The 23,155-nt window shown below is 47.9% G+C and overlaps 1 protein-coding gene across 1 annotated transcript; it reads right to left on the reverse strand.

Moving 5' to 3' along the window:
• Window positions 1–1,863: 1,863 nt before the first annotated feature.
• glt1d1 (glycosyltransferase 1 domain containing 1) lies at window positions 1,864–23,095 on the reverse strand. The gene is made up of 12 exons (XM_048989865.1): window positions 22,537–23,095; window positions 21,944–22,095; window positions 20,565–20,670; window positions 19,336–19,387; window positions 18,010–18,046; window positions 16,461–16,517; window positions 9,367–9,462; window positions 9,143–9,192; window positions 4,680–4,723; window positions 4,255–4,375; window positions 3,818–3,916; window positions 1,864–2,718 (listed from the first exon to the last, which is right to left on the reverse strand). The coding sequence occupies exons 1-12, from the start codon at window positions 22,602–22,604 to the stop codon at window positions 2,482–2,484; spliced, it is 1,119 nt and encodes a 372-aa protein (XP_048845822.1). The 5' UTR covers window positions 22,605–23,095; the 3' UTR covers window positions 1,864–2,481.
• Between the last annotated feature and the right edge of the window lie 60 nt (window positions 23,096–23,155).

The following is a 23,155-nucleotide window of genomic DNA, read 5'->3' on the forward strand; positions in this document are numbered from 1 at the left end:
CCCAAGTCTTCAGTGAGGCAGTGACAGCACTCAGTGACATGAGCGCCAGGGACGAGCTCACTGGCAACTGTAATGCCTTAAACTCCTTTTTCATTACACATTCAGGCCAGGCAATTACCACACATTTCATTTTGTCATTTTTTTAATAGACAGCTTCTTTATGAGCCATTTTATGAAGCCACCGCTAAGTGAATTATCACGGGCGCCCCCCCCAGAGCTATGGGGGCAGGCTGAAGCACAGGACCGCCTAGGGGGAGGGGCTGCTGGAGGGATGGCCCCGATTGGCCCCTAATCTAATCGCGAATCACGTGTTTGTTGGTGGTTGATGACTCGTGAAGCCTTGCCTTTTCCTTCATCGATGCGTGTGAGTGCATCTCTGTGAACACTGTGCCACTGGCATCGAATTTGACCACGAGTCCAATGAGAGACCGTTGCAGTGATGATGCTCACGTTTGGATCCAACATAAAACCGTGATTGGTCCTCAGAGCTGAGCCTCAGCAAGGACATCCAATGCCTGCCCTGATTTTAGGCCGTGACCTCCAAGGTTCTAGGTGTGATCCGCAGTCACGCAACATTTACTGCACAGGTGTGCTGGAGTCATGAATTAGCTACCATGTCGCATTCGAAATTGAGTCATTTGTCGCCGGGTAAAATCAACCCTCCCAAAGAGACTGAGGCAGACTCGCTCAAGTTTGTAATCACATCTTTTAAAAAAGCCAATCTCCACAATCTACTCACTCCTGTGCGTCAACAAACAGATCTAATTAAATCTGTGAATGTGAGGAATATTTCTCAGACTTAAAAAATCATATGCCAGTGAAATGGCCTGGGAGACCTAAAATATTTAGCATTATAAACGGCGAGATGCGGTCCATATCACTCCAAGGTGAGGCCACATCCATCCCAGAATCCTCCTTTCACAGCAGACCTCATTGCTTTCGCATGTCATTACAAAAGAAGCCAGAATTAGATTATTAACAAATAAATAAAATAACATGAAAAAGGACGTGAGCAGGAGAGGAATATAAGCATAAGGGTTAACCATGGGGGGCTGTTTTTAGCTGGAGAAAATGCAGAGTTTTCTCATGTGCATGGAAGAACAGAGGGGGAGTAGCAGAATATGAAACAGCACGCAGTACGGAACGCTACAGGTTCTCATCTCTTTGGTATATTCTGCTGTCCCATGCCTTGCCGTTCGTCTGATTTACCCCCCCAGTGTCCGGTCCTTCTCACAGCTAGTAAGCGGTCTGTCATTTCACTCCCCCCCCGAGCCCCCCAGCCAGGCTTAGACCCTGCGTATCGCTTGTCATTCGTTTGATTCCAACACACAGTAACATAAAAGTTCTGATGTCGGTCCATTCTGCCAGTTAGAGAGACCATCATGAAGGCTTCATTCTTAATTAACCCGGGTGCTCTTTGATGTAGAAGCGTAAAGGTTTTTCGTTTTTTAAAATAATGTATTTCTTCATCTTCCAGAGCATCCTGATATCGATCATTACCATTTAAGACGCCACGCTGCCCTCAAAATGTCACAAAGTTGCGTGGTGTACTAATGTGCTCCTTTTTAATGAAAAGAAAACATAGAATGGAATCAGGAAGCATCCAATATCACAGGCTATTGTCACACCATGACCTGGATAATGGTATGAATGGATGGATGGATGGATGGATGGATGGACCGACGGACCTTTCCTTCACCTTACATGGCTGCTGGTGTGAATGCTGTTCTCATCCATCCAGCCCAAACAGCAAACGCATGATGGACCACTTTAAATCTGGACACCACTGGTATTTCTGATCCATATAAACGCACGTACTGTGTAAGAACAACCGAACACAAGAAATCCCTGCACACGATCTAGTCGATTTAAACATTTATAAACTGCAGAATAGAAATAGCTGATAAACCATGAAGACCGAATAACGAAGTTCAGTTCAAAATAAGGAAAAGAGTGATTCACCAGAGTGTCACTTAAATCTGCTGTTTAAAAGTAAACAGTGATATCTTGATGTCTGCAAAAATATACACATACTCCCTAGTTCTGTAGAGATGTTCGTAATCATTAAAATCGCCACTGTCCAATTCCCCTCCCTGCTGTTCAGATTTATATGCTATAGTAGCATTCCATTTTCCAAACTGAAATATCATTTTGAGTTGCTCAGTGGAAAATGTGTATAACAGATCAAATTTATTAGGGGGTGGGGTGGGTGTCATTAATGTTGCTACAGAGTCCCCCTGAGATAAGATAACCTTCAGGATGAAGTCGTCACAGTTTAGCGATCCCGTGTGTGTGTGCATCCAATCTTCTCATGTTGGACCTTAAGGTTTAGATGCTCTTTGTGTGTGTAAACTCTTCCCAAGATTAAACAAAACAGCTGGACAATCAGCAGTCAGGCCCCCACCCTAAGTAAGGCTTGGCTTAAGGAGACTGGGGATTTTGGGGGGGGGGGGGGTGGGAGGGTTAAATGAGGTTAAAAGGTCAGTCATATGGGCAGCTGATTTTCCCACACTCCTGTAGCTCTGGGTCTTGATGGCCAATGGGCAAGGGGGGGTCGTCGGTGTCTCTGACTCGGTGGAGAAGGTCCACCAGCCTCCGGTAGGCCTTCCTCTCGGCGAGCGAGCTGTGGCACTCCGCCACGTAATGCTTCGCGTTCCGCACCATGTGCTCCGCCAGCCGCCGGTCTCCCAGAAGCCTCCGCGACAGGGCCACAAACTCCTGGGGAGGAAGGAAGTGCAGAGCAACAGGTATCCTGCATCACAGACGGCCTGCGTGTGCTGATGTGCATTGCTCGGCCCTCAGGGACCCACGGAGAGTCCAACATTTTGCTCACACCAGGCTCCCTGCCACACAGTCCACATTTTTTGCTTCCTCGCCACTCCTGCAAAAACATGGACTGTCTGTGGGGTCCCCGAGGACCGGATTAGGATTCTCTACAGGAAGCACATGTCCGTTGTCAGGCAGCTCACTTGCCCCGCATTCTGGCTCGGGGCCCTTCCCCTACCCTGGGCCTGCTGCTGTACACGAGGAAGCATCACGCAGGCTAAATGAGCTAAATGCAACCCCTGGAGAACATTTACATTAGCAGTCGGGATGGCACAGTGAGTAGGGCACGTCAGACGAAAGGCTTCTGGATATAAATCGCAAGTGAGCGACCAGCTGCTCCCTGGGGTGGGTGCCAAATCACTTCAGTGATTGTCAGGGTGTATGAATGCTGTAAGTGTAAGGATGACAGATGCAGGGCTTACTGAGGGCAAACTCGCCTGTCAGTATACACACACAAACTGACCGTGATGTCCAGGGCAAATTCAGGGGTTTACCTGGAGTCTATCATGTGACAGATGCTGCCTCTGAAGCGTCTAGATAGTTAAAGCCACAAAAGGAAGTTGTTCTCTTGAAGTTTTTAGGCTTTATTTTAGTATTCAGGCTTTATACAGTCCTGCAATCACATAAATCCGGAGTATTGTATAACCCGACAAAATTTGGCAAAGGATGTTCCCTGAATCTGAGGCGTGTCAAAAAATAAACTCTGAGTCTCAGTGGTACAAAACTGATGACAGACTGCACGAGTCACTGCAGTGTAAAAATGAAGACTCAGACTACATGAGTCACAGCAGCAAAAAATAGACAGAGACTGTGTGAGTCACAGCAGCATAAAAACGAAGGCTATGTGAGGCACAACAATGTGAAAATGAAGCGCAAGTCAATAAGCCCCGATGATGCATGTTCATTGTCCTGCAGAATGGTATAGGTTGTCTCCTCTCGCGTGTGGGTGTCAGAGGCTGGTAGTACGTGACACACAGGACACCCATCATACCTGGGGGGTGGAGTAAAGCAGGCCGGTGTCCTCATGGCGCACGATGGTGGCGTTTCCCGGCACGTCCCTGGCTACCACGGGCACCTCCAGGTCCATGGCCTAGAGGGGACAGCACAGGACGTGGTACGGGAGGCGCCTCAGATACCCGCGGCATCAAACACGCGCCAGGGCTGATAAACCCGAACAGAAAGGCTCACTGGCTGCTAATTCCCATAATAAACAACGACCAGACAGTGGGGACGTGGCTCAAGTAGAGCGCATTTCCCATCAGCCCCGGGGACGTCCGCGGCAAAGGATTTAGACCAAACCGATAAGACCCTTTCTGGGCAGCTTTGAGGACACGTAGGGGCTGCTGATATGAGAGGGCGTCGGCACATCTCCCTCAAGGCAGTATGAGAAAAAGAGGCGAGAAAAACGAACAGCGAGAGAGAAGGAACCTCCAAGATGACTGCCGACATTCCCTCGGAGACGGAGCTGTTGACCAGGGCGAAGGATCTCCTCATGGCGGCATGCAGCTCCTCCTGACTCCTCTCCTCAGCCAGGAAGACGCCCGTGGGCCTGAGACATGTGTGACGTCAGAGACACGGGTGTTTCTGTGTGCGTGGGGGCTGGGGGGGGCGGCTCTGGCTATTGTTACCCATGAGCTCGCGACTCTATAACGAAATCGAGGCCAAACACCGAATGCTGTTCCATATCTGCCTCGCCACCCACGGAACGGAGCTCGCGGTAAGCCGGCATGGTGCCTCCCCTGGTGGATCTCACACAGCCTAAAAATACACCCTGCTGGGAACATGGACTTTCTCTCGGACCGGCAACCTTTGGTGGCGCAAACCGATGAAGAGAACAAATGGGGTGTGCTTACCTCCTGAGGCTCTCTTCTACTTCCCCAGCAAACACAGGATCGACCTGAAAGGAGATGGGGGGGGGGGTCACTTATCACACATGTGGCTGGTGTGACTTTCATCTCTGGCCCCCTGTGACTCGGCACCTCAGGGGGGATGTGACCCATCAGGCTGTGATTTTTCCTAACTCCCATGCCCCCCCCCCCCCATTCTTCCGGGTGCAATTTCCGCTCTCTGCAGCAGTGGCAGTCGAAGTCCAACCAAGTATCACTTCCGGCGATAGTAATCAAACAATTATCAATTGCAGGAGGGGGCTTCTTTGCTAGGTCAGGGCCCCCACAGAAGATGCCACCCCAGGCATCTGTCCTTGCCAGGAACCGCCACTCCTCTGGTGTCTCCCAGGACCACGTCACCCACCGCGGTGCTACCTGCAGATCTGCGGGTCGCCCGCAGGGAGGCGGGTGGTTGTGAGAGACAGTACCACGCCCGCAAGCCAGCGGTTTCCTTCACTAATTTACTCAGCTGGGGCACAAACCTCAGCCAAGGGAACATCCGACGCTGCACACTGAGTAACATTCACCCTTGCATAGATGCATAGATGACCATTAGATCCTGGACTTCCTGTGGCTGCCAGGAGGTGCTGTGATTGCAGTGGTAAATAAAACCTGCCAGCCGGGCCGCCTGAGAAACGCGCAGGCAGCACAGGGACGTTCAGCCCACCAGGCTGCTGTTTCTCACTTCCGGTCGATGGCGCCCTGTGCTATGCGGCTTGTTAAAACAGCAGAGATCTGCCTCCAAGCCTCGGTAATGCCACTGTATGTCGACGCGCGGCAATCCAGTTACCTCCCCTGATCTATTATCATTCACGAGCCGCAACCTCTGCGGCGTTGCCGTTCCAGTCACATGCCCAGATCTGCACTCGCCGAGCCGACAAAAGGGCCGTCAGCATAGCCACACCCCCAAAGCCCACATCCACCCACTCGCCCCTGCTGGACATTAACAAAAATCGCTGCGACGATGATATGATTTTTTCCCACTTACGTGTAATTTTGATCTTCGCTGAATGTCCCACGCATGCCGTTTTCAGTCTTAAAATGTGTGAAAAGGTTTTCTTTCCGCCTATTATTTTAGCAGATAATACCTGATACCTTTGACTGCACTTAAAGATCACGGCTCGGCTATTTTTTCTTGTTAAAGCCTCTCAGAAAAGCTAAGCAGGCTGAGAGGGAAATGTTACAAAAGGTAATTCTCAGAAAAATACTAAAAAAAAAAAAACGGCAGCATGACCTGTGGGGGTCTGAATCATGTAAATTTGCAGCAGAGGAAAATGCCACGACTTCTTCAGAAGAGTTTGCCGTTAGTGATTTTTAGGTTTTTTTTTTTTAAACCGTTGATGTTACACCTTTGTAAACCATCCGCCGCTGCACTTTGGGGTCAATCATCCTCCCTGTCTCGCCTTGGGGGGGGGAGGCGGAGGGCATCTTTCCTGCTTCCCCCCCCCAAGTCTCTATTCTCAAAAATTAGGGTCAGGGAGCTGCTTCCCAATCAGATTCATTGCAGTGCGAGATTTCCATCCTTTAACAGAAAAGCCCTATCTGTGCTCCTTGCTGGGTTTATCTGGACTTTCTCTGCACTGTGTAATCTGACATCACACTGCACACTGCACAGCTCAGCTCCTGTATTACTATGGTGTTTTACAACACAACCATGGTTATAAATGGCCAGACACCCACACCTGGGAAAAGGCTCAGAAAGATGATTTCATTTCAACCAGAAATAAACAGTATTTTTTTTCCAGATAACAAAACATTAAAATGAGCATGAGGAAAAAATGGACTAAAAATATCATTAAAAACTGAAATAGTTACATGCCCTTTTATACATTCAGTTACATATATTCTGAAATTGTATATGTAGATTTTTATTGGCAATATGGTGGTTCACTGGGTAGCACTGCCCCCCCCCCCCGCCGCCATGAGCTCCTCACACAGAGCAAATATATCCAAGTGGGAAAACTGGAGTCTGTAACACCAAGCAGGATTTGTTGCTTAGCTGGATAACTTGTCGGATTTCAGGTAGTCCAGGTTAAATGTAAGTGAAGAAAAATAAATCCCACTGAAACTGGGGTACCTTAAATCTGACAAGTTATCCAGCTAAGTAACAAATCCTGCTTCGTGATATATGCCCCTGGTGTCTCTCTATCTGTGTCTTTGGTTGTGTGTGTGTGTGTGTGTCCTGTGATGCACTGACATCACATCAGTAGATCCTAGACCTGATTTCTATGAATGGTCACCTTCTCTGGACAGAGGAATTATACCAACGTAGCACTGGAGGGGGACCCATGGGAGATGATGTCAGTTTGGCATCGTCATGGCGACGAGCAGCACAGAATGCAGTGAGCACAGAAAGAGTGGGGAGACGCAGACATAGCGTGGGGATGAGGCATGGGGTGGGTGTGTGTCCCATATTCCTGAATTCACAGACAGTAAATAAAAAGACGCTACTCCAAACGAAAGAATCAATCTAAGTAAACAAATAAACAAAAAAAGCCATGCATTAACGAAAGTGCAGAGGGAGCAGCACAGACCCAGAGTCTCCGCTCAGACGAACTCCCACCCTGCATCGGAGCCATTTGGGGGATCGATGTGTAAGCAGGAAAGGCGAATCCAATACTTTAAATGGAAAGCAGGCTGTTTCTCCGAGTGCTCAGCATGCAGAAGCCATCATTCCGGCAGGCGCGGCATCTGTCTCCTTCGTTTTTTTGTCCAGTTACTTTGGAAGGTTTTTTTTTTTTATGGGGCAGGGTGGGGGAATCATATACAAGAAAGAATCTGGGAAAGGGATCTCGGGACACACCGAGGAATCAGAGCATGCCGGGCCTCCGGGTTTTTCCGAGGAGCGAGTTGAATTCGTGACCTACGCAAAAACGCCGGGGAAATTCACAAACTCCTTGTCATTCTGGGCGAGCTGTAAGTCAGCGTTTGTGAAAGGGCCGTTTCAGGCCTCGGTGACAGGCCCCGACAACGTCTCTGCTTTCCCGGTGGTTTGTTGATCTTTTCCACTCAAGGCATCAAAAGCGATTCACCGGTTTTCAACACCCATCCATACCCCCCCAGAACAGCTAAAGGGAGATATTCTCCATATTCCACTGATCTCACTATCACCTGCATCACCTGCCGGTTGAAAATGATATAAAACAGTCGTGTGTTTTATCCTTTACTCTTATGCCAGGCAGGGGCCTGGTGTGTGACTCAGCAAGTTGGGATGCTGGCTGGGATCAGAAGGTCGTCGGCTTAAATCTCATTGTTGGCAGAGTGATTTCACCACGGGGTCCTTAAGCAAGGCCCATAACCCCCAACTGCTCAAGGGACTGACCGACCCTACCTTCTCAAACGTACAACAGGTTGCTAAATAAGCATAATTGCCCCAGCCTCAGTTGTTACGACCCATTTGCAGACCCGATTCGTGCTGTTTCCCACCTGCTGTCCTCTCTGTTTGTTAAAGCACAAAAAAGTCCTTGTTCCACCCCCCATCCCTGTATCATGTGGATCTGTGCCGGCCAAATTAAATACAAATATATAACCCTATTATAATAGTGCCTTATGCATTACTTGGGGCGGTGTGTGTCTCAGTGGGGAGACCCACTGTTCCTGTGATCAGAAGGTCACTGGCCCTTAACCCCTAACTACTGCAGTGCTGTCTAAAAAAAAGCACAAAAGTGTTAGCTAAATAAATACAAATGTAAAATGAAGAATGTACATGTGTTCTAAACTAGCGTTTCTCAAACAAGTCCTTGGGGACCACCAGCCGGTGCAGGTTTTTGCTCCCTCCTAACTCCCAGGGAATTGGGGGAGAGCAAAAACCTAGAACTTCTGGAGGTCCCTGAGGACCGGTTTGAGAAACACTGCTCTAAATGACAGTGTCAGCTTAGCAAACAGAAAGCAGCGTGATCATTTGTTCCTGTTCCAGCCACTTATTCTGGTCAGGGTCGCTGTGGGGGGGCAGGGGAGGGGGGGGGGGATCTGGAGCCTGTCCCAGACAGCACACATCACAGGGCCAGGGTTACACCCTGGACCGGATGACAGTGTGAACATGCTTTGATCAAACACAGAGCTGGCAGACATGTGCCCGTTCTCTGCTTTCCCCTGACCCGTCTAGAGCGTGGAAATCATGCAGCAGTGTGGGCCAGCCACACAGGCCTGAAACAGCCCTTGCAGGCCCCACCTCCTCGTTATCGTTGACCAGCAGGCCACCGGGATCCGCCCGTGGCCTTTCCGGGGAGGTGGGGGCCGCGTGCGTCGGCGCTTCGCTGGACCGGCTCTCCCAGATGCGCCGAGGCCTCGTTATCGTGCGCAAACATCTGCCGCGCGTAAGAATCGCGCCACCCTTCTGCCCTCCCACCCACGTCGGGCCCAGTCCAATAAGCACGCCCCATGTTTGGACCACACCCCCAGGTGGGAGACGGCCTTCGACTGCGGCTCACCTTTGGTCCGATGATGATGAGGATCACCGACTGATCCTGGGCGTGCCACTCTGTGAAAGAAAAAGAAAAAAAATAATGAATAAAAATGAAATCCAGAGCCTGTGGGAGCCTCAGGTCCATTTCAGGCCTCCTCATCAGGCCATCTGTTCCTCATACGATCACAGGCTACCCAGGCACGGCCAAGGGACCCCTGCAGACCTACACCGCTGGGATGGCGACCTCACCGGAGAAGGCTTCCAGCAGGTAGAGTGGGTCCTTCACCCTCCGCAGGCCGCAGACGAGCAGGAAGACATGCAGGTCCTCGGCGATGGCGTTCACCCCTGAACACAGCGGGGAAGCAAACTCAGCGGCAGCAGATGGAGCATCGCCTCTGCTATGCAGGGGAGGGCGATAACTACATCCTGTATGTAAATGAAGCCGCTTATCAGCCACGCTCACAGCGAGGAAGTTACAGCGATCGTCGTTTTTTAGCGTGCCCCTTCAGACACCTGGGCGACTGAAAAATACGCGTGCAGCAGATGGGCTCTACCGGGATTCAAAACCAGCGATTTTCCAGGCATATCACTGGCGCAGTGTGGCACGGTGGCTCCGAGGGTGTCACTGCAGTTGTATGTGTCCAGGACCGGCGATTCGCACACTGCGTGTGTGCAGTTTGCATATTCTTTGTGCAAATTACATGGGCCTCCATCGACAGTCCAGCAATACCGTGTGCGAGTGCACTGGAGAGCTGCCCTCTTTCCCCAGCTCCAAGCTCATTGTAACCCCTGGATAAACAGTTATGAAAAATGGTTAAAAGGATGAATGGATGGAATGACAAACTCCTTAAACATACCGCCCGCTTCTATCTGCCAAAAGTAATTAACTTTTTGTACCTTGGGGGTAGCCCCCTGTATCACAAACGAATGCACAGTTCCCGCTGATTCACGGCAAAATTCTCGCAGCAGACCGAGAAATGCTCCTCACAAACAGCCTCGATCTCAACTCGCTGGACCACTGACAGAGAAATATGCACTTTTACCGATCATCCGGTTCTGTGTGAAATCCCTTCCTGGATGAGGCGGGACCCTGGGTGGGCCCCTACGTGGCCCCTGCAGCCAGTCACGTCTGCCAAGCAGATAAGACCCTGTCACTAACAGCTTCAGCAGGGGTACGATTTAGAGGGTCAAGGCCGCTTAGGGGCCCGATCCTCTTTCCGGGGGGATTATCAGAAACAGAGCTGCATGCCCTGTAGCTCCAAATGCACCAAAAATGTAAGAAAAATGGAGTGGAAGTGCTGCCGGATATGGAGAGTACCGACTACCGGCCGAACATCAGGTGAGTTCACCTCTAACATCGCTCATGAGCCCATTAGAGGAGAAAGGCACATCTTTCAGCAGGACATCCTGATTTTATGGAGTTCCATGTGTCCCTAGATCAACAAGGGAGAGGCATGCGTTTCACTTCTTTAACCAATCACAGTCTTCATTGTATGACGTCACCACATCGGCGTATTTTGAAGTTACGGCCCCTGCACGGAGGGGGAGTGGGATTCGAACCCACAACCCCAGTGGAATGAGGCAATGTGCTGCCCACCACATAAGGACCGTGACAATCATTCTCTTATGACGCAGACATGGATGTCGCACTTAGCACCAAAATGCCGCGCTGGCAGGTGGGTGACGTGTGAAACAGCGCATTTAAAGACCACTTAAGGAGAGAGATGGACTAAACGGCTAGATGCGAACACAGGAGACAGGAAGCACACAGGGCTGACGGTGTGAATTACCAGCCCCACTCTCACTGGCCTCGTCAACTGATCCATTTTCTAAAGCCTTTTCTGGTGACACTTTCTATTGCTCTTTGAGAGGCGCTGTTTCGGTATAATTTACTACTCAGCCAGTTTAAGTTCTGCAGCACTGTTAATACAACAGTATTGGCGGGACAGAGATGCACCTTTCCTTGTTTTTCAGGGGACTGTATTGGACATCCGTCACCCCAAGATCCAATCCCACTTTTCCCCTATGCGGTGACTGAGGGCATGAACCTACAGAACTACTGATGCTTATCTGAGCAGAGGCACCTTAGGCTTGAATTAGTTCCGCAAAAACACACTGTAACACCTTAGGGCTGTCAGACTGTCAGGATGAAAGTTTGGTAAACAAGTCAAATTTAGAAACATTCTCTAAAAGTAGACTGAGCTATGGACTGGACACATGGTGTTCATGAGGGGGCGGGGCAAATGATGTCATATTTTTAATAGGTCCACCTGTTATGAGGGCCAGCTGGGCCTAACGGCCATTCCCAATGCCTTCACCGTCACACACAAAGTTCAGCTCCCATTCCGACCCGCAGGCTAACTCACGACAGCCACACACTAACGCTAGCGAAGCGAAAACTGGCTTTCTCGAAAGGACAAGAGTAGGCGTAGCAATAAGGAGCCATGTTTAAAATTCTGGATGTATCCCAACTGCACCAGTCAGCTCACATGCGTTTAATCTCATTACCGGTCTATTAAACTATATGCTGCTTGCGGGGATCTTCAGCAAGGGCCTGCAGAGCAGCGCTGACTCATGCTCAGCCCAGAACGGCCGACGGTGGTCAAACGATGATCCGTAAGGCCTGGTTTGTCACAGACCGCTTTGGAGACAGATATACCTGTGTGTATAATGGCGACCATTATAGAGATTAATTTGGCTAAATACCTTTCGTTCCAGAAATCAAAGAGCTTTTGTTTTCTAACAATGCAAAGCAGCCAAAAATGTCAGGAAAGAGATTATAATACGCAGCTTGAACTGATCTGACAGTTGCTTTCATATACGCGTAAAGCCGAAGTTATTAAAACCATCATGTTTTACATTGTATCCTTCCTAAAATGACTAAAAAAGGAATTTTGTCTGCTAATAAATCAAATGGTGATACATAGTAACAACTGGCTTGTAGTATTTAATTAGTACCGAGTCATCAACTAGGTATGTACACCGTATCAGCACAGATGAGTCCAGTCATCAATGGGCAGATATTGTGTCAGTAGCGAAACGGGAAGTTCTATTACCGATACAAGAAGTAATGTTTTTGCGGTGATACATGCATCATGAATGAGCCACAGAGCCCATTCTTCGTAATGTCAAGAGGAATGGGGCCCGGAGTCATGTGCTAGGTTTCATGTCTGTGTCCCACAGTAGAGCTGCACAATACACATCGTTTCAGCATCGTCGTCACCATGTCTGCACGTGCAATAATCACATGGTAGGACGCATGATGTTAAGTAAGGCAAATTAAATCTGACACATAATGCTACAACTTTTTTGCTGCTTGATACAAAAGAAAAAATGTCACGTGGTTCTCATTTTTCATCACTGATCCGCAAGCAGAGTCTGTCTGATATTTACTCTGATTTAAGGGGTTTTGGATACATGGAGTTTGTTGCCAGTGCATCCAGCTTCCAACCCAGCACAGGATAGGAGCCCATGAAGCACAGGCCACAAGGCAGGAGTAAGACTGCAAGCAGGATGCCAGTCTGTCACATGACACCACCTCAGCATGACCCACCTTGGGCATTTCAGAGCATGCTTTCCTGCCTGTCTCTGGATTGAGGCATAAATTGCACAGCATAGGGAGAACATGCATGGCTACAAAGCGTGAGCTGGCATGCAAACAGCACTGCCCACCACCCATAAATTAATCATATAGGTGGTAATCATATTAATGACCCCCAAAGCCTTGTAATACCGAGTGGATAAGGATGCTCAAGTGAATAATCTCACACCGTCAAGCCGGCACCTTGAGTAGGGAGTGGAAAATCCTGCAAAAAGCCAAAGACTCAGCTTCCCACCGAGGTCTCCTGTTTCATTCAGTTACGACGTGGTTCCTGCAGTTCCTGTTCTCTCCATTTATGCCAGCATGTCAGACTCGGTTTCCTGGCAACCTTGCATCATACGCACACATTTCTACTGTAATCTTCCCTCCTAATTTCTTACTCTACCTAATCACTTTTTATGCCAAAGCATGCCTTTAGATTGCAGCTACTCTGGCTAACTTTCGAACAGATACTACAGTACTTTAGAGAAACGTAGGAATAAAGTGCATTAAATAACTGGGCCACTTAAGCAAAGGGCAGTGCTTTGCAGTGGGGAGGGGGAGTGGTCCATGAGTGACATGGATCCTAAAAAATTGGAAATGAAGACTGATCTGTGTTGGGGATCTGAGTGGCAACCCCCACATAAGTGAAATAAGCAGCTGCTTAGGACCCAGTGGTCATCAGGCCCCCACCCTCCGATTAGCCGGTCAATGTGAAGAAAGATAAATGACAGCTAGGTTAATAAAATTTTGATTAGCCCCCCAAAAAGGGTTGGGCTCTACACTGGCAGGTCACAAGATCCTGGCTTGGTTGCTTATCCCAAGGACTCTTAAAAAAAAAAAATAGCCCCCTGGATTACAAACTCCTGAAAACTTTTGAGATTCTTTTTCTTCCGCAATTTTTTTGGAGAATGGATGGGTGCTCGTAAATGCAATAGTATTATTCGATATGTATAAAGAGAAAGTGAAAATTCACCTGAAAGGGAGCGACATGCAGCGTAATTCGGGGTGAGTAATTACCAATGCTCTGCCTTACATCCAAAAGCTATGAACATAAAGCCCATCAAAGGGGCTGAGAAATCCAGAACGAATGGAATAGGAGAGCAAGGACAAAGGAGAGAGCGAGCGAGCTGGAAATGATACCCCTCTGTCTGCTGAAAAACTTGATTGGGACGAAGTACCCTTCCCTCCCACACCCCCGTATACCACCAACCTCTCTTTTGTTCCTGAATGTTTGATCTCAGAGAGGCACGTCTCCTGAACTAACAAGAACACCACCCTCCACCGGTGTGTCCGCCTCAGCACGCCCACCGGGCGTTTTCCCATCATCCCCGGTGTCTCGCCCACGCCCTGAGGAACAAACCATGAGCACCAGGGCGGGGGGACGCCAGCCCTCACCAAGCTGGCATTACTAATAATTAGCTAATTAATGTGACCTGTCACTGTTCGGAAGAATTCTCAAGGAATTGAAATAGACCAGACTTGCAAGCAGTAGCCGTTTGTTTAAAATGGGGGACAAAAGATGTGCGACAAGATAACCAGGGTCCTTTGTGTTTTAAGAGAGAAACTGTAAACCTCTTTAGTTTTTCTTAAAAAAAAAAAAACAAATTATATTATTGTAATTAGATAATAAATCAGGACACTCGGGACGCAATCCCTGCCAGAAATAAATGAATAAATGAATACTAAAACACAAAGGCCCGTAAATAATTAACAACAAAAATAACCACGCCTTGAGCAAAACAGACGTGAGTATGTGTGCGAGTCCGTGCCCTCCGTGACCTGCGGTCGGAAATGGGATCCTGGCCCGGATCCTGTGGTGCCCCGAAGACTGAAAATCCGGGACGAATCCCTGATGCGTGTGGGAAGGAGAGCGGCCGAGGACAGCGGGCAAATCGGGGAGCGGAAGTTCAGTATCTGGCGATGGAGGGGCCATTGCATGCGCGGTGTTTTCGCGAACATGAAGCAAAAGTTAAATGGAAGCTGTGAGTGCTGTCGCAGTGACTGACAGGCAGACAGCAACAGGGCAAATTGCTTCAACTCTGTGGTGATGTGACACGAAGCAGCCTGCCTTTGACCCTGTCCACCAGCTTCAGTGATCATTATTACGTGCGATAAACGTGGCATACGCACATCCACGCGTCGGTCTCCAGCTGAGAGCTTCCTGAGAAACAGCTGAACAGCTGGCGGTTGTTGCTGTGACAATGATTGTGCATCGCCCTGCCAACCTGGTCCTGCTCGGCACGATTTGCAAACCCCAAATGATCTGTCTCACATCCTTTCAGAGGATTTTGGTGTGCCTGTATACCTACACATCCTAATGGAAGGAATTCCTAATCAAACAACTAGCTCAGGTGCTGGTGGTTGTCACAGTAGATAGAAAAATATTACAAACATGACACAACGGGGTCAAATTACAGGCTTATTTTTCCACCTGCAGTCTTGCAAAGAGAGCTTCTTAATTTCATGGTCTCTGGAGTCAAATTCTTAAAAATTACTATGCATTACCCAACTTGCACACATTACCTTCTAGTCAAGACAGAACCTCTGGCAACGACAGCCTCATTTGAAATATGATTGGTTCAACTGTGTAATTCCCTGCAGGGTTCTGTCCTGGAACTCAATCAGTCGTCAACCTTATAGTTACCGTGGTAATGCAGGGTCCCCCATGCACTCAGCCACTGCAGGACAAGCAAGTACACATTGTGGACAAATCTGCAGCTGTCATTAGTCAATCGTGCCTGGGGGGGGCGATTCAAAAAAGATTTACGACAGAGTGGCAGACGGAATAAACAACAAAAATATAAAGGAGAGCAGCTCTACTGCAATTAAAGAAATGGTTTTGTTAAAAAAAAAAAAAAAAAAAAGGTATAAGGCAGGTGGAAGACTACATAGTGAACCACGAAATAAAGGAACCTGGGGAAGAGGTCGCTGTTCATCATGCCTGCCGACAAGGCCGACACGCGTAAAGAAAGCAACTCAAAGGGGGCTGAATATTAACAATTTCTGCCCGGCTGGGTGGGTGGCTGGCTCACTGGCTGGCTTGGGGGGGGGGTCTCTGCTTTGGGGCCATTCTCGACAGTAAATACCGCAACTAATCTGGAGAGCGATACAGAACGTCAGCCACCAATAAAAACTAATCATGTAAGACTGGATAAAAAGCTCTGTCTCTGTCTGGGGAAGCGGAAAGAACGCGATGGAAGACGATGTCGTCAGCACTCTGTCCCGCCAAATCCTCACTTGTGATTCCAAAGAGGAAGTGGAAGGTCTGCCAGTTCCCACGGTGAATTATTTTACACTTTTTCTATGAAACCAGAACAATAACAAAGTGAGTGTGTCTGGTGGGGGGGGGGGGGGGGGAGCATTTTTAAGGCCCCATCACAAAGAGCTTTTTATCATGGGGTGTCTGTCCACAGGCAGAGATGAGAATTATTTGCACTGGGAAGACGGACGTTCCAGCATTAATCCCAGGATTCTCTGCACTTTCACGCTGTGATATAACGACACCTCTTTGGTGCTCGATTCAATAATCAAAGATGAGGGAGGTTTTTGAATGATGAACCGGGACATGTGTCGACATCCAAGTCTAACAAGGAAATTATACATCCCAGAAAAGAGCTGCTGGTATGGATCCCAACAGCAGCATCTGATCAAGACACAGGTCAGCAGGCCATCTGCATTCCAACCCATCAGTGGGGGAGTGTGGCAGACCAGCCTGAACTGGATGGTACACCCAACAGACGGCGTGATGGCCTCATGGTACCTGCACTCCTCAGGAAGTCGTCCCAGTCGAACCCCATGGCCACCCTGGTCTCCACCCCTGGAACGACGAGAGAAACAGGGTTTAGCAGGTGGTGTCCTCGGCCACAAGCCACGAGTCCCATCATGCAGCTGGGGTCGCACCACCACCGGGGCACCATCACGTCAGCTGATGGAATAGACACACCACCAGAATGGGGCAGTTTATGCAATTACCATGTCCTGACATTTCTAGATCTCGCCAGAAGGTCATCCCATCTATCATCTGTGACCCCGACCTTGAGGAGAAGCAAATGGGCCCTATTGCCCCGGGGCAGTATCAGATCTACCCCATGGGGGGCAACTGGATCATGCATTCAGTCGCACATTTCCCGGAACACAGCCCAGCTTAGTGTTAGGATTAGTGTGCAAAGGGCTGCCATCATCATGGTAGGTGTCATGCCCATCACTGATGTACCCAATTAACTGCACTAAAAACGTGCAGCTAGACCAGCACCCCACATAACCAAGGCCCCTGCGTGCACTGGGTCTGAGACCCCATTTTAAAGAGCTTATTGCTCCATGCCCATGAAGTGCCTTAGCCTGCCTCCTGTCTTTGGGTGTTTCTCAATATGTGTACTTGCCTGTACTTGTTTTACGTCATTTTCCATTGCCAAGGACCAGTTCCAATACTAAGAACAGAAGTACAGAGGACGGTAAAAATCCCCAGATGTTATTCTTGCTCTGCCCCAAATATCAAGGATACATCGGTTGCAGTCTCTCCGAAAGAGACCAATCCCATGATTCATTGTGCCCCAAGTTCGTTCATATGAGGCAATTTAGTAAGATCGGTCTTGCTAAGACCACAAGTACAATGTTTGTGTTCTGGGTATTGAGAAACACCCACTATGTTGACTCGCCAGCATCTCTATGTTGGAACGGTTTCAGCTCAAAGGGCACCAGTTCGTGATGCTCACACAGCACTCCGTGGTCAAGGACTGTTGTCCTTGGACTGTTGTCCATGTGACATCCAAGACCCAAGCACAAAGGCAAGCAGCTTCAGGTCTTCCTACGACCAGTGTAGAGGTAAGCAAGCAGAGGTCTAAAGCAGTGGGCAGCAGTGGCACAGAGGTGTGCAGGTCAAAATGTCCTCCGCACAGGTAGGGGGCAGCACCGAGACACAGTAGGCTGACAAGAAAATGTCAGCAAGCCAAGTGGGATTATTTACATTCCATTTCATTCAATTCAATTTTAAATAGCGCTTTTCACCCCAAGGCACTTTACATGGGTGTGATGCAACACGTTACATCATTATTACATGCATACAATATTTACATGCTTGTTACACGAGGACCTTCGTCCACATGCTCGCCCACTGCCTTTAAGAACCACTTGCAATGCTGCAGTCCCCCAGCCAGCAATACAGTGAATCACATCAATATCGCAAACTACAAAGCGGTTTCAGACCCTGCCCTGCTCCCCCCCCCCCATACCACAGCAGAAAGACCCCCATGCAGAGACTCGGTCATTCCCAGCCAGAGGCGAGCAGCAGAAACAGCAGTTGATGTGGTTACCTTGTGGGTGGACATGGACTTTACTGCTCTGGGTTGGCTTGAAAGATACAAGACGGTTGCAAAACAGTGGTTAACATTCCCATGGTGCACACTGCAAGGGGCAGAGGCTTTCCTTCTCTGCACTTTCACGAAAAGTACGGAGCTTTTTAAAACTCAACTGTACAATCCTTAAAGTCTGTCTATCAATTCTTTGTCTAGGGCTGAAAAGTAAGCCCTTAGAAAAATCCCTTTCCACTTGTCCATGTTATATCAGCTGACGTATTTATACTCTATTAGAAAATATATTTACAAAATCACTGTCTTGAACGCCGAGTGCCACACACACTTAAATATGTGAAAATAGTCTTAGAGATTTACGATATGCTTTACTTCCCCACAATAAAAGTATATTGGGCGAGGTAAACGGCTCCTGTTTTATTGATACTATTAAACGATTACCCACAAAATAATTGTTTAAATCAATTTAAGTTGGTCGTATTTTATAGATTCACTACTGCACTGCTATCTTTGGAGAGAATATTGAATAACGGTCCGTTTTTCTTGCAAAGTGTACTTTATTTTTCCAGAAACTTCTCCGAGGAAATGACACTGCAACTTGCTCATACAGATGCTCTTTAATAAGTAAAATCTGACTGACGGAATGACTGAAAGATCGTTTGATCAAATAAAAGCGCCGGCGTGGTGACAGCGGAGATGGACGGGAAGCGATTCCCTCGAGCGCAGAAATGTGATCGGCACCATTTTAATGCCTCGCTGTTATGGGACTTAGCGGGACGTAGCGATTTCCGATGCGGTGCCCGTCCACGCTGTTTACAGCCGCCGCCGCAGCCTGCTGTCTTTACATGCCGCCGCCGTGTCTTCACGGCCTCGCATGACCGAGCCGCCACTCGGTTTGCAATCATATTTCCATCTGAAGGACTTCCCGCTCTCCTTAAAGCACTTTCCCGGCTCGTTTTCCAGTTTGTCAGGGGATGCTTCAACAGATCCAACTGCAATTTTCTTAAATTGCTGGAATAACCGATTGATTTTTAGATCAGAGCTTAGTGCAAAATCTAAGGCTGGGATTTTTATTTCCTTTTGGTCAGGTTCACAAGTCCACAATTTCTGTTCCACTCTGAATGAACTTATTAACTGGCGCAATTTGTTGGCGGGCTGCAAGACTTAAATGAAGAGGATGCTACCAAGACCTACTGTGATATTTTAATCGATCGTTTGGTTGTGAATAAAACTAAGAATGTTTGCCTTGAGCTAGCAATCGAAATGTTTACAGTGCTCAGCATTAACGTTATCACAGAAATGTCACAAAAAAAGATAAACAGGTCCTACCCAAAGCAATTCAGCCACTTCTTTTAGCTTGTGAGAGAATGCAACAGCAAACCTGCATTTAAAAACAGAAAAAGGGTCTGAAAATGGGGCACAGCAGCTGGGTGACCCCCGCCCCCCCCCCCTCCTCCACCATTCAGGCAAGCTGTGATTCTGCGACACAGACAGCATCTGAGTCTGGTGGCCTGCTTTCTCACCCAAACAACTACGGCAACAAGATGGGAATCGGTGCAGAAAATCAAAAGACAGATGAAAGGTGGTTTCACTGGGTCCTCACTGCAGTCTGATATTTGGATGTGTTTGTGGTGGGGGGGGGGGGGTGGTGGTGGTGGTGGGGGGGGTGACAGATTTCTCAGAGGTTGAGATTTTGAGGCAAGTTGGAGTCCTGAATGAAAAAGTGAGTGAACCCCCCCCCCCCCCCCCCCAGCCTACAGTGAGGGTGGACAAGATGCACATTCTGAGGACAGATTTCAGGTATGTGCTGAAGATATGGGGGGGTAGAGCTGGGGGGAGATGACAGCCATTTGATGTTAAGACACCATACCCAAAGACCTCTTCCCAGTTATACTCGAAGACATGGACATGTGCCCATGACTGGCTGGAAACAGTGCTAACACACTGGCGGGCTAGGAAACGGGATGGGGAGCTCAGTGCAGACCTGTCTGGAGAAAGGCCCCAATGCCAGAATGGCTGCAGGAGGGCAGGGCTTGGCCAGGACAGAGTCATGGATGGCGGTGGCATTGACGGTATCACTACCTCATTCCATTTCACGCTGTGTAATCCGGCCACCGTGAGACCCATTCGCGGAGGTTCCCTTTAATCCGCCGTTTTCATCTTCCCAGCAATACCCTGTGCCTCTAGGACACTCCTTCACCCTGCATACAGCAGCTACCCAAGCTCTGCTTTTTATTAATGTCAACACAGGCATTACTGTTTGAGGGGATCGTACTACTGACAAAAAGGACCCCAGTGTGCAACACATCTAGAAATCTAGAGGAATCTGTGCTTTGTTATCATCAATTAAAAAAAATAAAAACAATACCATCCACCCATTTATCTCGTATCCAGTACAATGTTCCAAAATAATGATGTGGAGAATCGTGGCAGGATGTTCCATGTATTTACATGTGATTTGTTTATGCTTGAATTCTTTTCCCATATCATCCTTTTAAATGAATGGTTGTGGGTATATCGAGTCATAACAAGCATGGTGGGATGGCTGGTATCATCACCTGGCATTTTTCAGAACCTGCTCCATAACAGCTAGCTTCTTCTTGTCCTTTACGTCCTCGTTGAGGTCCGTCCCACCAAAAATGACCCCGTAGGGCGCCCGGCATCCTGGTGTGACAGGAACAGGCCGTGAGTTCACATGACTGCCCTCTAGCTGCCAGTAAAAGAGCTGTAACACTGGCATCAGAAGATGAATAGTGTGAATCACATATATTTTTCTTCCGGACTGAATCATCATTATTTAGCAGAAGTTTTTATCTGAAGTGACACACAATTGCAAAATCGCAGTCAGCAGGTCTCTGGAGCTATGGGATTGGTTCAAGGACCCAATCACTCTGCCGGCCATGGGATTTGAACCAGCGACCTTCCGATTATGGGCACGAATTCCTAACCCACCGAGTGACACACTGTCCCAATCATTGTAATGTTATACAGGGGACCAGATGGAAACATCACCCAATCTACTCACAATGTCCCGATTTACTTTCTGGAAAAGGAGGCATCGAACTGACACAGCCTCCTTTGCCAAAGGGTGCTTGCTTTTCCTATTCTACGCAGCACAGTTTAACCCCCCCCCCCCCCACACTCCCAGCTGAATTCAGTCAGGCTTCACAGCGACAGAGACACATCGTCATAGTACCATCACCATCAAGGGCGTCGATTTGGTTTCAAGATTGACAGACACCAAATCAGTCCCAACCCCCCCCCCCCCTATATATCTGTGTGTGTGTGTGTGACTATACTCACTCCTAGACATATACACACATACCTGGCCAGTGACATGGGAAGAAGTTCATATATTTGCATTGTCTGAATCCTGATATATTGCACTTGTTGTTTATTCTGGAAGAGTCATGGTCATGGATATTTCAGCATCTTATTATTATGATGCTGCTAGTTTTCCCGCATTAATTCTACTGCTTATGAGAGTTTCTGACTTACAACAAGCCAACATTTTATATGAGAATGGTGTAAACATGGAATATGTATGAGGCACTGCTTACTGCTAAGAGCTTTTTATCCCTTTGTTGAACACAGAACTTAATATCGTGCAAGTTTCTTTCATTAGAAGAGTTTGCTGAGTTGTTGCTAATGACTCATATTCATATGATATCCATACAAATAAAAGTCTTTCTGAAAATGAAAACAAAATATTGCTAGAACATCACAAATTGGCATGCAAATGACTTACACTGGTTGAAACTTCACATACCGCCCAATGTTTTTTTACAATCGTAAAAAATTAAAACACAGCACACTAAAATAAGGGGATTAAGCATAAGAAGTACGAAGTTGCAAAGGTGTCTGTTTTGCCTCTGAGAGCGTAAAGATCAAACGGCTGAAGAGGAGATGAAGTGAAGGGGACGGGGCGAGATTTCACCTAAGAGAAGCTGGCCTCCTTTATACAGGTGAATGGCCAGCACGCCCTCGCAAGGTGGCTCCCGTTTCATCAGCGCCGCCACATCGCCCGGGGACTTGAAATCTGCGACATCTCGCAGAACACAGGTGTGCCCTGCCGACTCTATGTGTCCTCTGAAATGCAGATATGAGTTACGAAGAGATTTAAATAAAAATGCGAATGGTTCAGAGTCAGTGTCACAGACGCTCTACCTCTGCCCTACCCCCACAAATCGACAGACACAACTGATGCGTCGCTCATTTGCTTTTGATCTCTCTGTTTGCTTTCAGGCTCCACGGATCTGAATAACTTAATCTGTCAGTAGTATTCCGGCCATCAGTCAGGACCAAAAGCTGTAGCCGAACCAGACTTTAATTACTGTTGAAGGCACATACATCCTGCAAAATTTGCCTTGTCTAATACGAATCGATGTACAATATTTCATATCGATTTATGGGATATATCTTAGTTGGGGTGGTGCGGGGGCATTAAGCTTTAAGATAACGCAAACAGGATAGGATTTTATAAGTCCAACTACTCAACGACAATCTATAAGAAACGATTACTGTTCGTACCTGATCCTTTCCGCAGTGGTACAGTTTCCCGTTTGTGGACTAAGACAGGCCAGAAAAAGCAGTTTCATATCGATACACACAGAAAGAATTAAAAGCAGCTAATATGCCTTCAATCTGTTTAAAGGTATGTGAATTAATGCGGTTCTGAGCGACCACCGGTAACTTTCGCCCTCATGATGTTTGCTTTGCGACGTTAAAAGTCCTCCCCAGGAAACATGGACGGAGCAAGTAGCATTTCCTTCAAATATCGTTTCTGCTTTCCGACTAGTGCACATATTACTTAGAAACAACAGCAGCTGAATCTGAATGCAGCTGTACCATAGCACATTACTGGGTACCGCCACTGTTAAGCCGATTCTGTGGAGTTATTGTTGTACAGCTACAGGCATTTACCTAGTAATATGGCAAAAACGCATCTACTTAACGTGTTAAAATTAATAAACAATGCTTAATCTAAAATCATGCAAAACACAAGGCTTGTCGGTTCAGATTGTTAGCTATATACACAATTCATGCCATTCCTTTTGTAATTGTCAATGTTGTTGGTCTATCCAGGAAGTATTCGCAATGGCTGATTGACTTATGATTTGCCCAATTGAAACCATCGATGTAGGCGCCT

This window comes from Brienomyrus brachyistius, chromosome 2 (genome assembly GCF_023856365.1).
Source record: "Brienomyrus brachyistius isolate T26 chromosome 2, BBRACH_0.4, whole genome shotgun sequence".
NCBI lineage: Eukaryota > Metazoa > Chordata > Actinopteri > Osteoglossiformes > Mormyridae > Brienomyrus > Brienomyrus brachyistius.